General features: G+C 47.1%; 1 protein-coding gene across 5 annotated transcripts in view; it reads right to left on the minus strand.

Moving 5' to 3' along the window:
• ACAP3 (ArfGAP with coiled-coil, ankyrin repeat and PH domains 3) overlaps positions 1–12,352 on the minus strand; it is a 149,285-nt gene extending 136,933 nt beyond the window's left edge. For 2 of the 5 annotated variants that reach the window (XM_083512960.1, XM_083512958.1), the window contains exon 1: positions 12,099–12,352. In XM_083512960.1, coding sequence (XP_083369086.1) covers positions 12,099–12,145 — 47 coding nt within the window. In that variant the 5' untranslated portion in view covers positions 12,146–12,352. The remainder of the gene's footprint in view (positions 1–12,098) is intronic. The other 3 variants (XM_083512959.1, XM_083512962.1, XR_014528394.1) reach the window with 2 other exon arrangements.
• Positions 12,353–16,301: the final 3,949 nt, after the last annotated feature.

A 16,301-nucleotide genomic window follows, 5' to 3' on the forward strand; every position in this document is an offset into this window, starting at 1 on the left:
TTGATGAACGGCGATATATAATTTTAAAGTAGTAGTAGTAGTAGTAACAACAACAACAACAACAACAACAACAACAACAATAATAAAGTGGTACCTCGGGTTAAGTACTTAATTCGTTCCAGAGGTCCATACTTAACCTGAAACTGTTCTTAACCTGAAGCACCACTTTAGCTAATGGGGCCTCCTGCTGCTGCTGCGCCACCAGAGCATGATTTCTGTTCTTATCCTGAAGCAAAGTTCTTAACCTGAAGCACTATTTCTGGGTTAGTGGAGTTTGTAACCTGAAGCGTATGTAACCTGAAGAGTATGTAACCCGAGGTACCACTGTAATCGACCACTGGGTTTGTATCCAACTATGGTATATGCATAGTACTGTACACCCATTGAAATTTGTAGAAATTTGTATTGAATTGGCAAAACGCAGTTTCCTAAGGTCTTTGCTTTGCATCTCTGGGTTTCCTAACTGTGCATGATGAGGACTCAGCAATGCTTTTTGGGTGACTGAGGAACAACTGTGGCTGCATTAGCCAGGCGACAAAAGGCGTCTGTGTGCCAACTGGATGACAGCATCAAGCGGAAGGGGAAAAATGCACTCCAAACAGGTCTTTCAAGGTAATTAGGTGTGTTTACCTGAGCGCAAACTATGCATGCCTCTACAAGGTGCACAAAAGGAACCAGCCTACAGATTGGAGGTTCCAAAATTTACGGGAGCTGCGGCACACTTCTCCCACCCTGAATTAAAACCCATTGAATTAAAGTTGGATGTTCTATTGCCATTTTTACCATTCAAAAGATTTACTTTTACAGCGCCAAAGGTGCAAATGATCTACCCTTAGATGAACCAGGTCAGATCATGTTGCTAGTCTGAGTCACAGCTCTGAATGGTCTTGGTTCCTTGATCATTCCAGCTGCAAATTCCAGTGTGTTGATGTTGCACTTTGACAGCAAACTAAAATTTCTGAGAGAGACCCCAGTGTGATGCAAAGTTTGGCGTCATCAGAGTTGGGCTCAGCAGGGAACTGGGTGCTTGCTCATTCACAACTGAGAAGTGATTGCCCATTTTAGAAATCTGTGTGTGCTATCTGTCGTGCTTTGCCAATTCATATGCTTCGGGAGCAGGTCACACTCCCTGCCCCAAGCCTAATGACTCAGGTAGAAAGGCTGTAAAGCAGATTCATCTGAGGACAGGTAATTCTGCTGAGTCTTTGCAGTAAGGAAAAGAACAAAGAGCTTTGCAGCACCTTGAAAAACTTATTGTGGCAAAAGTTTTTATAGCTCTGCTTTGTGTGTTTCTTGAATTGTTAACCTCAGTGGGAATGTTTTTCCAAGGCAGAGGGGGAATGCCAAAAGGTCAATAAACCCCAAGGGATATTCCACAGGGCAGAATAAATTACAATGAGATCCAGTCAAAAGACAAGTTCCAATCGGAGTAGGTGTGGCCTGCTCCAAAAGATGAGGCAAAGATAGCATATAGAAACACCTAGAGAGGGACCATTAATTTCTGTACAGTGAGCCACACCCAGTCCCTATTGAGCCTGGGCTTGATAGCGTCAAATTTTGCAAATTATATATCCCAACTCAGCAGCTCAACTCAAGAGGCTCCCTTTGAAAAAAATTATGCATGCATATGGAAGAGAAGGTGCCTCATTTTTGCTGCAAAAGGGGAAAAGCAAAATAATGCCCTCACCCTCAATTCCACCTGCAGAATCTGGCTGGGCTGGCAGATGAATTGTAGGGCTTTCCTAGATGGTTGCTGTTTTCAGGTGGGATCCAATCACAACCCGGCAGATTTAGGCCACACAATTCTGGTGATCTTCACACATTTAAAGCACGTGGCTTCTCCCAAATATCCTGGAAATTTGTAGTTTAGTGAGAATTGCCAGCACCCTTAACAAACTGCAGTTCGCAAGTTTCTTTGGAGAAGCCATGTGCTCTAAATTTGCGGTATAGATAGCTGATTGGGAGGTCTTGTGCAAAAACCCTGCTTCCCCCAAAATAACAGGCTTTCTGCAATAAGGAAAAAAGCAGGACTAGTACATGATTGGACACAACATTCTTTAGCTTCCCCCAAAATACATCATTAAATAGCAAACTTTATATAATCTCCCTGCAAAGAAATAAGGATGGAGGCTCAATAAATGGGCCATCTGGAAGTGCCCTTACCACACCTGAAGACTATTGTTATTATTATAATCTATTATATTTATATACCACCTTTTCTTCCAAAGAGCTCAAGGTGGTGTACATATTTCTCCTCTCCTCCATTTCATCTTCACAGTGGCCTCTGAGGTAGGTTAGGCTGAAAGAAGGTGACTAGCCCAGGGTCACCCAGTGAGCTTCATTCCTGAGTGGGGATTTGAACCCTGGTCTCCCAGGCGATATAGGACAGAATAGCTTAGGTGGGCAGCTGCCTCACTCTTAACTATGCAAGAAGCAACTTGTCTTGAGGAACCAGCTCAAAGCATCTCCACACAGTGCCATGAGCCTCTTTTTCGTGATGCAAGTCCACCTCAACCCTGACTGGTCCAACTGCACATGACTCAGAGACACAGAAGAACGACCCTCATTCAGCAGAGGCTGATGGGAAAGGCAGCAAGACACGAGTCCTGAATTGCACAGCAGACAAGCATTGGGTCTCACCAGAGCTACAAGAGAGGAGTCTACTGGATCAGACCCATCTCATCCAGCATCCTGTTTTCACAATGGCCAACCAGAAGCCCCTCTGGAAAGCCCACAAGCAGGACCCACGCATAACAGCACTATCTCCCCACTCGTGATTCCCAGCAGCTGGCATTCAGAAGCATACCGCCGTTTCTTCCTTAACGAATTACTCACAGTGCCCAGCTAGAAATGACTTGCCACAGATCATGACATATATATGAGAGGAGGGGATCATAGGTGTACTGTTTCGGCGGGGCGATTAAAAGAGGAGATGGATGTGTTTTCACCTGAATCGGTGACACAGATGATTTAATGAGTTTGATGGTTTGTTGCTTTTTTTCCCCACCCCCTTTAATTGCACGAGATATTAAAGGATGTATCACCCCGAAAGAATGTTAGGCAGTCATCGAATTCTGAGGGATTTCCCTTTCAGTCAGCACTTGCTGGGAGAGCCACCCCAGCATCTGTTTCCAAAGTGCTGGAATGTGTGGAGTCCCAGTGCCTCTGAGAATGTGCAGTGTGCGCGTTTCTGTCACTTCTGAGTAACCACAAACAGCCCAGAAACCCGGGGTTGAGAACGCCCCTGGGGTTTGGAAACACAGGCCTCATGCCGGGAAAGGTTCTCCGTTACAAAAACCAACAGAGATAGAGAATATTGGGCCACGAATCAGACTGTGGGGATTGTGCTTGCAACAATGGGACCCTAATGAATAGCCCAGCCTCACTCCCAGCAAGCAAAGGCATTTGGCCCCAAGCCTACTCGTGCTCAGCCACTAAGTAAATAAACACGTAGACCTATACAATTCATCTTGACGTTACCTAGCAAAGGGTCACGGCCACAGGGACAGAGACATCTGGCCGGTGAAGTCACTGCTCTGGCATGATGCTATGGAGGCACTGGTGGGCAACCCATACGTGGCTCTCCTCTGTTTGCTGGGCTAAGCCATCAGAGGCATTTGAGTGAGGCCCAAAAGAAAATGTACCATGCAGTCTAAGAGCAGCTAAATAGGCACTAAAGGTAAAGGGACCCCTGACCAATAGGTCCAGTCGTGACCGACTCTGGGGTTGCGGCGCTCATCTCTTTTTATTGGCCGAGGGAGCCGGTGTACAGCTTCCGGGTCATGTGGCCAGCATGACAAAGCCGCTTCTGGCGAACCAGAGCAGTGCACGGAAACGCCGTTTACCTTTCCACCGGAGTGGTACCTATTTATCTACTTGCACTTTGACATGCTTTCGAACTGCTAGGTTGGCAGAAGCAGGGACTGAGTAACGGGAGCTCACCCCGCCATGGGGATTCAAACCGCCAACCTTCTGATCGGCAAGTCCTAGGCTCTGTGGTTTAACCCACAGCGCCACCCACGTCCCTCCATAGGCACTAGCTGTTATTTACGGTAAATCGGCCACTTGGGTTCCTGTTCATAGTAGGAATACATATAACTCCCTGGATCTGTTGCTCCAAGTCTTTGTTCTGCCTGGGTATCTGTTCTGACTTTCTTCAAATGTAAGATGAGGAATCTGGGTCGGCAGGGTGAGACCACAACGCAGTGGGTATATAAGGGATGTGGGAGACATATGATACAGTTCCCATTTAGAGCCAGTATGGTGTAGTGGTTAGAGTGTCGGACTAGGACCTTGGAGACCAGGTTTCAAATCCTCACTCAGCCATGAAGCTCACTGGGCCAGTTAGTGCTTCTCAGACTATCCTACCTTGCAGGGCTGTTGTGGGGGATTAAATGACGATTGGCAGAACAATGTATACCACCGTGAGCCCCTTGGAAAGGAAAAGGCAGAACACAAATACAATAAATAAATAAAGGCGTATCTACACAAATCACACTTTCAAAAGCAATACTCAAAATGAAACACAGCCGTCCCTCGAAGTTTGCACTTCTCTGAATTTTGCAATGCAAAATTCCAGCCAAGGAATGTGTGAAAATAAAAAGGAAAGAAATGCATAAACTGGGGGTAAAGTGTGCATATTAATGAAAATTAGTGAAAATAACATAAAGTCATTATGTTTAGGAAAACGGCTGTGCAAAAATGTGTTTGTTGTGCAAAATTTCACCCATATGTGAGAAATTTACTGGTGATTTTTTTTGAGGACTAAGAGAGAGAGAGAGATTTGCAAACTTGGTTGGGAAATGTGAAAAATGGAACTTAAGGCTAGAAAAGTGAGAAGCAGAGTGAGACCAAAATGGGCTGATTCGCCCATCCCTAGTGGTGAAGCACATGGTTCCTTGTGGAAATCATTATTCTACTACATTAAATTTGTATACCACGCTTCATCTGAAGATCCCAGGGTGGTTCACACACACAAAAAAAATACAAAACAAGAATAGAAAATAACCAATGAGTCCCTGGTTGAACCATTAGAGTGGTGATGTGAAAGATCTTGTTGAACTACAACTCCCATCAGCCCCAGCCAGAAATTATGGCCAAATCTACTATTCCCAAAGTTCCCTTGGAAGATGAGCTGATTCTTAAACCACTCTGAGAATTGAAGCTCTGTGCACTCTCAGCACCCTTCATAAACTACAGTTCCCAGGATTCTTGAGGAGGAGCCATGACTGTTTAAAGTAGTATCATTTGTGTTTTAAATGCATAGTGTAGATGTGGCCTTCATTACTAATTTCTAAGTAGGAACGGACAAATTTTGGTTTCTCTCTGTTTCTCATTTTTCGGAGCGTACTTTTTTGTAAGCCTCTTTCAGGGTTTTGCTTTTACAATCAAGCGGTTTATAAATAAAAGTTCAGCACTCCACATTTCCATCTCAGTTTGAAATTTATTTGTTTCGTTTAAAAGCCCTCCTAAGAATTCATCAACATTTTAATGTGAGTCTCTTCCATGAAATCTGTATACAATTCTGCCCAATATACACGTTTTTGCAAAGTTATTTCCCATAGAATGTTGCATTTTGTATGTTTATCATCACAAATATCTGCAGTTTTGTACATATCACCACGATGCAAAATCCGGAGAAGTGAGGATTTTGAAGGGCAGCTGCATGTTGGCCCATGAATTGTGCCAAAAAAGTGTGAGCGAAGCAGATTTGCTTTTAAATCCAAACTGAATCAGATTTCCCACCGACACCACCGAGAACTAATTCCAGAAATAGAAAAGGTTACTGCAGCTTGAATTTCCTTCCATTTATTCTGGTCTTTTATTCCGCTCCTCCTTACTGATGTGCACAAGCGATCCCCGACATCATGCAGAATCGCACGAGTGCATCAAAATGGCTTTTTGTGTGTGCCACGTTTAATCGATGTGTACAGGGGCTCGTTTGCAGCTTTGGGTGGGGGTGGGGGGAGGAGAAAAGCCAAGGATGAACGGAAGGAAATCAAAACTCTGGCCAACTGCCTAGACTTGGCAAACGGAGGACCTTCACAAAGTACAGAGTTAAACTATGGAATTTTCTCCCACAAGCAACAGTGAGGGCCACCAACTTAGATGAGGATGTAACCAACTCATGGAGGAGAAAGCTATCAATGACTACTAGCTGAATACAAAGCTCCTGGGAGTCAGAAGTGGGGAAAGTTGTTGTGCTTAGGTCCTGCTAGTTTGGTCATGTCCACAGAATGGAAGATGGTAGGTTCTCCCAAGGATGTGCTCTATGGGGAGCTGGCTTCAGGTGCCAGGCCCATTGGCAGACCAACTCTGTGCTACAAAGATGTCTGCGAACATCACATGAAGAAGGCTGGCAAAATCAATCCTTTGCAGTCAACCGCAGTGCCTGGAGACAGGCAGCCAAGTTGTGCATCCATAGCAGTGACCAGAAGAGGAATGACCACTGGGAGGAGTGCAGAGAGAAGAAACGTCACGGTGCATCTGCAGCAGCACAACCGGACACCTCCATTTGCCCCAGCTGCAACAAAGCATGTCTCTCCCATATTGGTCTCTACAGCCACAGTAGGCGCTGCAGCCTTCCAATGGTTTGACTTCACTCCCAAAGACACACTCCTTCGTTGTATCCCGAGATAGGAAAGCAGGAGAAATGTTGGATATACAGTGGTACCTCAGGTTGCATACACTTCAGGTTACAGACTCCGCTAACCCAGAAATAGTGCTTCAGGTTAAGAACTTTGCTTCAGGATGAGAACAGAAATTGTGCTCCGGTGGTGCGGCGGCAGCAGGAGGCCCCATTAGCTAAAGTGGTGCTTCAGGTTAAGAACAGTTTCAGGTTAAGTACGGACTTCCAGAACAAATTAAGTACTTAACCTGAGGTACCACCGTAACCTAATTTTTCTCATTCTTATGAGGTGGGTAGGGGCAGAATATAATACACATTTATAAAATGATGCATGGGTGGAAACAATATTTTTAAAAAGAGAGTTTTTCACCCTAACTCATAGGATTTGAACTCAGGATCACCCAATGAAGCAGAATGTTGGAAGAGTCAGTACAGACAAAAGAAAGGGCTTTTCAACGCAGTGCATAGTTAAACTATGGAGCTCGCTTCTGGAAGAGGGAGAAATGGCCACCAACTTGGATGGCATTAAAAGGAGTAGACAAATTTATGGAGAAGATATAAATGACTACTAGCCCAAATAGCTATGCTCTGCCTCCACAGCTAGAGACAGCAATGCTTCCTAACACCAGTATAGTGGTACCTCGGGCTACATATGCTTCAGGTTACAGACGCTTCAGGTTACAGACTCCGCTAACCCAGGATTAGTACCTCGGGTTAAGAACTTTGCTTCAGGATGAGAACAGAAATTCCGCGGCGGCAACACAGCAGCAGCGGGAGGCCCCATTAGCTAACGTGGTGCTTCAGGTTAAGAACAGTTTCAGGTTAAGAACGGACCTCCAGAACGAATTAAGTTCTTAACCTGAGGTACCACTGTAATCCCCCTTTCCTAGGTCAGTTGCATGAAGAAGCACAGATTTTTAACGAGGGTAGATGTCATGACTTCTGAACCCAGCAGTGATCTGGACACAGAGTTGGAGGATGGGGAGCCAGGTCCGGGTCTGGGCTCAGAGCTGATGGCAGAAGGCAGCGAGACCAGTGTGCCAGACCGTGGACCTTCATGGACACCTTTCCCCGACTAGATGCCTCCTAGGAAGCAATAGGCCAGAGCCAATGTTGCTTGAAGGAGGTACACAAGTATGCAAAGCTCACTCAGAGCTGTCTATCGTCCAGCAATCTTTGACCAGTCTTGTTGCTTTCTCTGTGGGCTCCTGCATTGGAGCAGAACATTACAGTAGATGACCTGCCTATACCTTTCCTGCTGTCGGAGCCACAAGTAGGTTTGGAGATGCCCTGAGCAAAGCACTCTTTGCTCAGGGCATCTCCTCACCTGGTGAGGTGGACCACTAGTCAGCTTGTTGGGCCCTGGAACTCCCATTTAAATTTTGTACCCAACCTGGTTGTCAGTCAGTCAGTCTCTCTCTCCGTATCTATTTCACCACAACTTCCAGCATCCCTCAACTTTTCATGGTGTCTGGAGTTGATGGGATCTGTACTCCAAAACCTCTGGAAAGCACCAGATATGGGGCTGTGCCCAGTGTTAGCCCTATTCAAAACAGACTTCTTGAGATTGAGGTACATGGCTAATTTAGCTTCATTAACTTCAATGAGTCCACTCTGAGTAGGACTCGGAGATAATTCTAGGGAAGGCTGCTCTGCAGCACTGCAGGAAATTTAATTGGCACTTTCTGGCCGCAGATGGTTTTTCAAAGGCTGATACAGAGCAAGTGTCAATGGTTGGTGCTGCTGGGATACTGAGGGTCTGTCACCAGGTCTTCCCAACACCTCTGCCCCAGAGCAGGAAGTGGATGATAGTCGGATGAGTACCATTATCAATCAAAAGTTGGGGGAAGAGACTTGGACAGTCCAGCCATGTTAACCCAGAAAAAAGTCCACCTTGAGTCCAGTGTCACTTACATTTGTACCATACATTTAAAGTGGTGCCATACCACTTTAACAGTCCTGGCTTCCACTGAAGAATCCTGGGAACTGTAGTTTAAGAGTGTTGAGAGTTGTTACGAGAACCCCTAACTCCCTTCGCAGAGCTGCAATTCCCAGACTTTCCTGGAAAGAGGGATTGACTGTAAACCACTCTGCAGGTCGTGGTTCTATAAGGACAACAGGGGTCTCCTATCAACTCTCAGGATTCTTTTGGGGAAGCCATGGCTGATAAATAGTGCTTTAAGTGTATGGTACAGATTGGGGGCGGGGCGGTCTTACTCCCAAGAAAGTATACAGAGCTTCACAGCCTTAGCTGAACAGATAGGCTAATCAGCTCTCTGGCAACAAATTAACCAATGAAATAGCACATTGATTTAAATTGGATTGGACCGAATTCACTTTGCAGATTACCAAAACCTCGGTTAAAGCACCTTTTTGCAAGGTTTTGTTTATTAAATGATAAACGACCATTCCTAATGGGTTGACTTTTTAAAATTTTCTTTTAATGCTATTATTACAACAGGGCTGCATTTATAGACCCGCCTACTCGGGAGTAAGCCCTGTCAAATGCAGCACCTAAGTGGATATGCACAAGACTGTGTTGTAAAATATCTCGACCTCTTGTTTGCAGGTGTGCGGATTAAAAATTTGCCTTCGCCAAGTGGAATGGAACCTCAATCTTCATCAGCTTCTGCGGCTCTGATTGATTAGCCAAACCATGTAAACCAACTGGTGTTTTTGCAGCTTCGGTGATGAGTTCTTCAAAGGAAAGACAGTGCGGCCCAGGATTGTTATGCAGGCCAATGCATGTCTACTCAAAAGTAAGTCTCCCTGGCTTACTCCATATAAGCATCTTTAGCACTGTGGTCTGGGCCTGGGCCAGCAATTCCAGGTTTAAAGATGTAATGGACATCTTTTCTCTGTCAGTAGACCTAGGCACATCAGAAGAGCCCTGCTGGATCAGGCCAAAGGCCTACTTAGCCCAACATCCTGTTCTCACGGTGGCCAACTAGATGTCTCTCCGTGGGAAGCCCCCAAGCAGGATCTTGGCACAACAGCAACTCTCCGACAGAGGCGGCAGGACGCAGCCATCATGGCTAGTAGCCGCTGATGGCCTTCTCCTTCGTGAATTTGTCCATTCCTCTTATAAAGCCATCCTAGTTGGCGGCCATCACTGCCCCCTATGGGAGCAAATCCCATACTTTGCACTGCCTGGAGAAATACTTCCTTTTGACAGTGATATTCAGACACACTTTGAACTTCCCAGAATACCCAAGGATGATTTTGGGTTACAGGCCTTGTGGGAAATGGAAAGGGTGTCTTGATTCAGCTGCCCAGTGCAACTTAGACGGACAGGGAGAGAGCCCACCAGAGGATGCTTTGCTCAGACCGACTACAAGCCCAGCCTATGGCATTTTGTGCATATAAACCTATATGTCCAAACATGTACAGGCATGCGCATACAAGCAAATATTACATGCAGCAATGGGGAAGCTTATTTCAGCCCAAGGGCCACATTCCCTGCTGGGCAACCTTCCAGGGGCCACATGCCAATAGTGCGTGGAGCAACAGTTGCAAATTATGCCTTTGTACAGGAGACTAATTTCTACGCACATATTCTCACACCCCTCTGCATCCTCCACCCAGGCAAGCAGAAAGGCAGGATCAGAGTTCAAGGGCACATTCCAGCCAGGCAAAAACACTCAAGGAGGGCCAGTGAGGCGTATGGAGGGGGGAGATTTCCGAGGGCCAGACAGAGAGGCCTGAGGGCCACTTCTGGCCCCTGGACCTGAGGTTCCCTACTCCTGATTAAATGCATGGATGCATACAGAGATCTTTCTCAGTCTCTCTCCTCCCTAATTTAAGGTATACCTTTGCCCTTCCAGGAAATCTGCGGCTGGCGATGCTCCATTCCTGCACTCTAAGCCCGTATCACTGACCAATATCTCCACGGCTCCAAACACGAGAGCCATCACATCCTTTCTGGTGGGTGGTCTCTGCGGCATAACCCTGTCCCCCGCCATCTCAGACACACACGCGTGGCTGCAGATGACCTTGATGTCTCCCCATCCTTGAGTTCTCTCCTTTTCCCTCCTCGCTTAGTCGCTCAAAAAAACGTCTTTGGGGAGCAGGAGGAGAAACGACACCCCCCCTCCAGCTTAATCAATATGAGTTTTCTCGCTCTCTTTATTATTATTATTATTTAAATAATATTTATAATGTTTTGCTTCTTTTGCCATTCCGGACGTCTTCTGGCTTGCCTTTCTAGACGAGGCTTCTTGACACCACCCATCTTTCCTTTATCTGTTCTCACGCCCAGCTGAGATCCCTCCGGATGAATGGATGTGTGTGCGTGCGTGCCCCTTTGTACAACACCAGGCGTTCAAGTCTCTGCGATTGGAGGGATCCAGCCAGACAAAACACACACACACAGTCTTTTGGTGTGTTTTTTTTTAAAGGCTGGGCGGTATACCATATTTCCACTCCTTGTAGAAGAGGATGACATTGAGCCCCCATCCTCCGTAGAGGGGATCGTCAGGCCTGCATCCTAGATTCTCCTTTCCCCAAAACACTACCTATGCCGCTAGACCTCATGAGGCTCATTAAGGGGGACAAGGCTGTTTGCATCAGACAGAACCGCCTTTCCGTGGATCCATTTGATCACCCCTGCTTCCTGGATCCGTCTGTCTCTTTCCCACCTCCCTTAATGAGATTAGAGGGGGAAGAGCCTTTGTAAGGCAAGAAGACAGTCCTAGACAGGCAGTCCTAGACAAGCTTCCCTCCCTCTCCCCCCCTCTCTCTTTTTCTCTGCCAGAGCCAGCTGCTCATCTTACAGGGACTAGAGGCTTAAAAAAAAAAAATCATTATCAAGATGTTGAGGGGGGTGGCTTGAAAAACGAAGCCCCCCCTTTCCCTACCAAACCTACCATTATGTTCCACGGCAACGTGTGTGTGTGTGTGTGTGTGTGTATGAAATCCTCCATGAAAGCTGTTGAATTCTTCCATGCGGTTTTTGCACAGACCAAACCTGAATCTCTCTCTCGCCTGCATTCTAAGGGCAGGACATCATGCATTTCGCCCCCCAAAAGGGGGGAACGCGGGGAGAAGAGGCATTTTGCTCCTTGCACAACCCAACCCAACCCAACCACGACCATTTCTTCCTTTCCCCGCCTTTAACAACGAATAAATTAAACAAACCCCTGTCACTGTGTGTGTGTGTGTGTGTGTGTGTGTGTGTGTGTGTGTGTGTGAGACGCCAACCTGCTTCCAAACCGCGACGCCGAACGCACCCCGTACAAACGCCAAAAGCAGGTCACGGTTTGGGTTGGGGAGGGGGAAAGGATGGAGAAAACCGGCTCCGAGGGGAGACCTGGTCCAGCCCCATCAAGACTGCGCCTTGTTCTTGGGCGGGGAACCAGAGCGGGGTGCGGTGGGGTGGGGGGCGGCGGTTGAATCCGAATCGATTTCAGCGCGAGCCGTTTTGCAACCGTAACAAGAAAGAGAGACGGAGATCAGCGAGACTCTTTCTTACCGGAATCGGGGCGAATCCTTGATGCACTCCTCGAATTCGACCGTCATCTTGGCTTCTTTTTTCCCCTTCTTCTTCTTTTTTGGAGGGATGGGGGTAGGGGTTAGGGTTTGGGAGAGGGGGGTGGAAGAGAAAGCGACTCAAAATCCGGAGAGGCGCATCTCCTGCGGCAGCGAGCCCCGCGCACAGCCTCGCCACCCGGCGCCCTGCTTGCCTCCAGCGGCGCGGGCTGAGCGCAAGAGGAGCGGCGGCAGCGCCAGTCCGTCGGCGCGCACGCTCTCGCCTTGGCGCGCAGCTCCCTCCCTCTCTCTATCCCTCCCTCCCTCTCTCTCCTTCCTGGGCTGTCAGGGGGGTTGGCTGGGGAACGAGCCAGCGAGCGAGCGAGCTGCAGAGCTTGCCAAAGAGTTGTGTCACACATACACACCAACACACCCAGGGAGCATCTACCAATTACCTTGGAGAGCAGAGGAACACAGGACGGAATCGGAGCGCGCTTTTTTTTTTTTTTTTACTTCATAGAATTATAGAGTTGGAAGGGACCCCTGAGCATCATCTAGTCCAGCCCCCGGCCATGCAGCAGGAATATGCCGCTATCCCACATGGAGATCACACCTGCAACCTTGCCATGATCAGCACCACCAACCAACTGAGCTATCCAGAGCTTATTTATTTTATGGCTCCATTCATATCCCCCTTTCCTCTCCAAGGAGCTCAAGGTGGTGTGTATGGTTCTACCCCTCCTCCTTGAATCCCCGCAACAACCCTGTGAGGTAGGATAGGCCGAGAGGCTTCCAAGCAAGGGTGCCCATTATGGTGGGGCCATAGCTGTCAACTTTCCCCCTTTTTTAAAGGAAAATTCCCTTATTTCGAATAGGATTCCTTGCAAGAAAAGGGAAAAGTTGACAGCTACGGCCCCACCCTGCATAATCACATGACATGGCACTTGCACACGATTTGAATGGCAATGCCCATCAAATCTGAAGGGGGGCGGCCCCTCAAATATTTTAGGGGGGGCAAAGGGACCTCAGCCCCTAGGAGTTGGCTCCTATGCTTCCAAGGTCGCCACCAGTGAGCTCCAGGGCTGAGTGGCAGAATTGAACTCTGGCCTCCCAGAGTCTTCTTCCGGCATTCAAACCACTACTGCACCACATTGATTGTCGTTTGTCCATCTGAGCTCTGACTGGCAGCCACTCTCCAGGGTTTGGGGCAGGGTGCCTTTCCCCAGAAATGCCATTGGGGATTGGGCCTGGTTGTGTCGCAATATGAAGCAGATTCTCTGCCCCCTGAACAGGAGGAGTGCTGGGGCAGATAAATAAATAAAATAATGTCATTAACATGGGACCATAGTAAATAGGACAGTTTAGGACATCCTCTGCCCAGTGGCGTAGCGTGGGTTGTCAGCACCCGGGGCAAGGCAAGTAATTTGCGCCCCCTAACCCGTGGATTTGCGCCCCCTAACCCTAACCCTCAGATGTTGTGCCCGATGCGGCCGGCCCCCCCTGCACCCCCCACGCTACGCCACTGCCTCTGCCAACCCGGTGCCCGCCAGATGTTTGGTGCTGGCAGGAGTTGTGGCCCAAAATATCTGGAGGGCAACCAGCTTGGTGCAGGCTGATTTAGAACACGATGCTGCTGCTGCTGCAGTTTACCGTATTAACTCCATCTGATTTCAGCAGAGGAGTTGAATACATTTGGCAAGACCCATGCCCTCGACATTTGTATAGTACGGTGTCTGAGAGGGTTCCAAGCACTTTCCACAGGTTAATCTGTTGCACTGCTTACAACAAGCCTGTAAGGTAGACTGAAAGGATTGGAAGGGGCCAGTTTAACAGCACCTGGTTTGCTGGCAAGATGTCCCTTGTTCATTCCCTGGCATCTCTGAGAGGGGGGGACCCTGTCTGAAACTCTGGGAAGTGGGTGCCAGTCAGTGCAGGCAGTACTGAGATAGATCAGCGTTTCCCCCAGTGCGTCACAATCCTGTGCAAGTGGGTCGCTAACTTTGTAAGTAAACCCCAAATAATAATTGATTGTAATCCCTAACTAGCAAGATGAGCACCTCTTGCAACTTTCCTGTTTCGTTGTCATGTCGTAAAGGCTAGATGACCTTAGGTGTCTCTTCCAACTCTACAGTTCTATGATTTTATGACAACTGTGACAATAAATCAATGGGTCATGCTGCCAAGCAATTCTGGCCTTGAGGGCTGCCACACCAAAAAGGCTAGGAGCCACTGAAATAGATGGACCATTGGTTTGACTTGGGAAGGCCTATCCTTGGAGGAGGCGGTTTGTTGTGTCTCTGTAGGGTTGACTATATTATTATTATTATTATTATTATTATTATTATTATAAATTAATTTCTATACCACCCTTCATTCGAGGATCACAGGGTGGTTTTCAATATAAAATACAAAAATATTTGCAATATAAAAAGAGAAAAATGCATACCATAGTAGCAAACAAAAGCAATAGCCCCCACCCTAGGCAGGGATGCACTGGAATATGATAGATCCTCGCTGCATTGCTATACTTCATAAAGATGCAGTAGAAAAGTGAGATAATGAAATATACAAATGTTTCAAGTCAACTTCTCTAACTGCCCATGTTTAAAGTCCTGATATTATTATTATTATTATTATTATTATTATTATTATTATTAGATGTAGGTTTGGCCTTTTCCAATCAATCTCCACTGGCGCTGGGCAAATGCTGCCAAGTCTCTGCCACGGGTGTGCAATAGTCTTGGTCCCAGCAAAAGGTGGGGTAGGTTCCCAGTTGCAGGAGTCATTACTCTGGGCTCAGTTCCTCACAACCAGGAGACACTCCACAGAGAAGCAATGTGGTCTCTCTTAACGGTAGGTAGCCCACCTTCCTTCCTTCCTTCCTTTTTAAAGAGCACATTTCTAGTCATTAGGATGCCAAAGATAGGCTTGAAAGGGTGGACAGTGGTTGCTGCAATCTCTGAAATGACTTTGTCTGTGTGTGGTTTGTTGCCCTGCTGTTCCGCACTCGGAGAGGGAAGCTTTTGGGGCATCCTGGTGAGACATGCCTTCGATCGAGGCCATCAGGGCTCTACATGGCAGAAGGCAGATGTCATCATGCTCTAAACCAGGAGCTTCCTAAGCCCCCCAGCACTTCAGCAGCCCAGAAGGGACACAGAGGGCGCGCCCGTCCCTGGACTCTGTGAATGGAGCGGCTCACACACAGATCAGATTAAATTAATCTGGGGTGGCTGAAAAGTAATAAAAAGTGCTGGATGTGCTGGTTTAATCCTGATCCTCCCGCACATCGTCAGCAGAAGCTGTGGGAACATTTTCTGTGCACTGAGCGACACACACAAACAGAACCGATTGCATAAGTCCTCTGGCAGGTTGCATCAAGCACATCTGTTTAAAATGATGATATATTGGAACCTTTGGGGATGAATAGGTTTTTCTTCTTGAAAGTAGCACAGACCTTGTGGAAATCAGACCCAAATGTTGCCAGGAAATTAGATTTCTTCCACTGGTGTATTAATCTGAGTGCATCTTGACCAGGAGTAGATTGGTACCAGAACTTTTTGTTTTTATTTATTTGCCACACATTTTATCCTGCTAGAAGGACAATACATCCATTATCCTCCCTCATCTCATTTTAACCTCACAAATGTTGGAAGTGCAACAGCAAGGATCATTCAGTTTGTAATTTAAGGGTTAATTCCATTACGTTAAAGTCAACCAGCCAAGAGGGAAAACAGGTGCTAAGCACTGCTTAGCAATCAGGAAGAGTGGTGTGATCTCTAGTGAGGTAGCATGTGCACCGACTGGCTACGTAGTTCTGGAGATTTCCCTCTGTATAGTTGGTTCTATGCCTCCCTGCTATGTACAAAGGCAAAAACCTCGCTATTAGTTTCTCCTGAATTATACACTGTTTATGTTCAGTTTCTTCAGTAAAGTGTTATCAGGGTTTCTTTTCCCTCTGGACTCTCTATGCATTATCCAAGTGACTTTGCTTACAACAAGAGGACCCTGTAAAGTAGGTTACTACGTGACACTGAATAGCCCATGATCACTCAGTGAACTTCATGACAGAGTGTGGATTTGAACCACAGGTTCACCCTTGATTCTCTAAGCAATACCCTTGTGCGTACTCCGCATCGAGAAATTCAGATTCTCAATGCTGCACTGCATAAATTATACAATGTTGCACTCCCCCGGCATAAATTATGCA

This window comes from Podarcis liolepis (assembly GCF_965112155.1).
Source record: "Podarcis liolepis genome assembly, chromosome: 7".
NCBI lineage: Eukaryota > Metazoa > Chordata > Lepidosauria > Squamata > Lacertidae > Podarcis > Podarcis liolepis.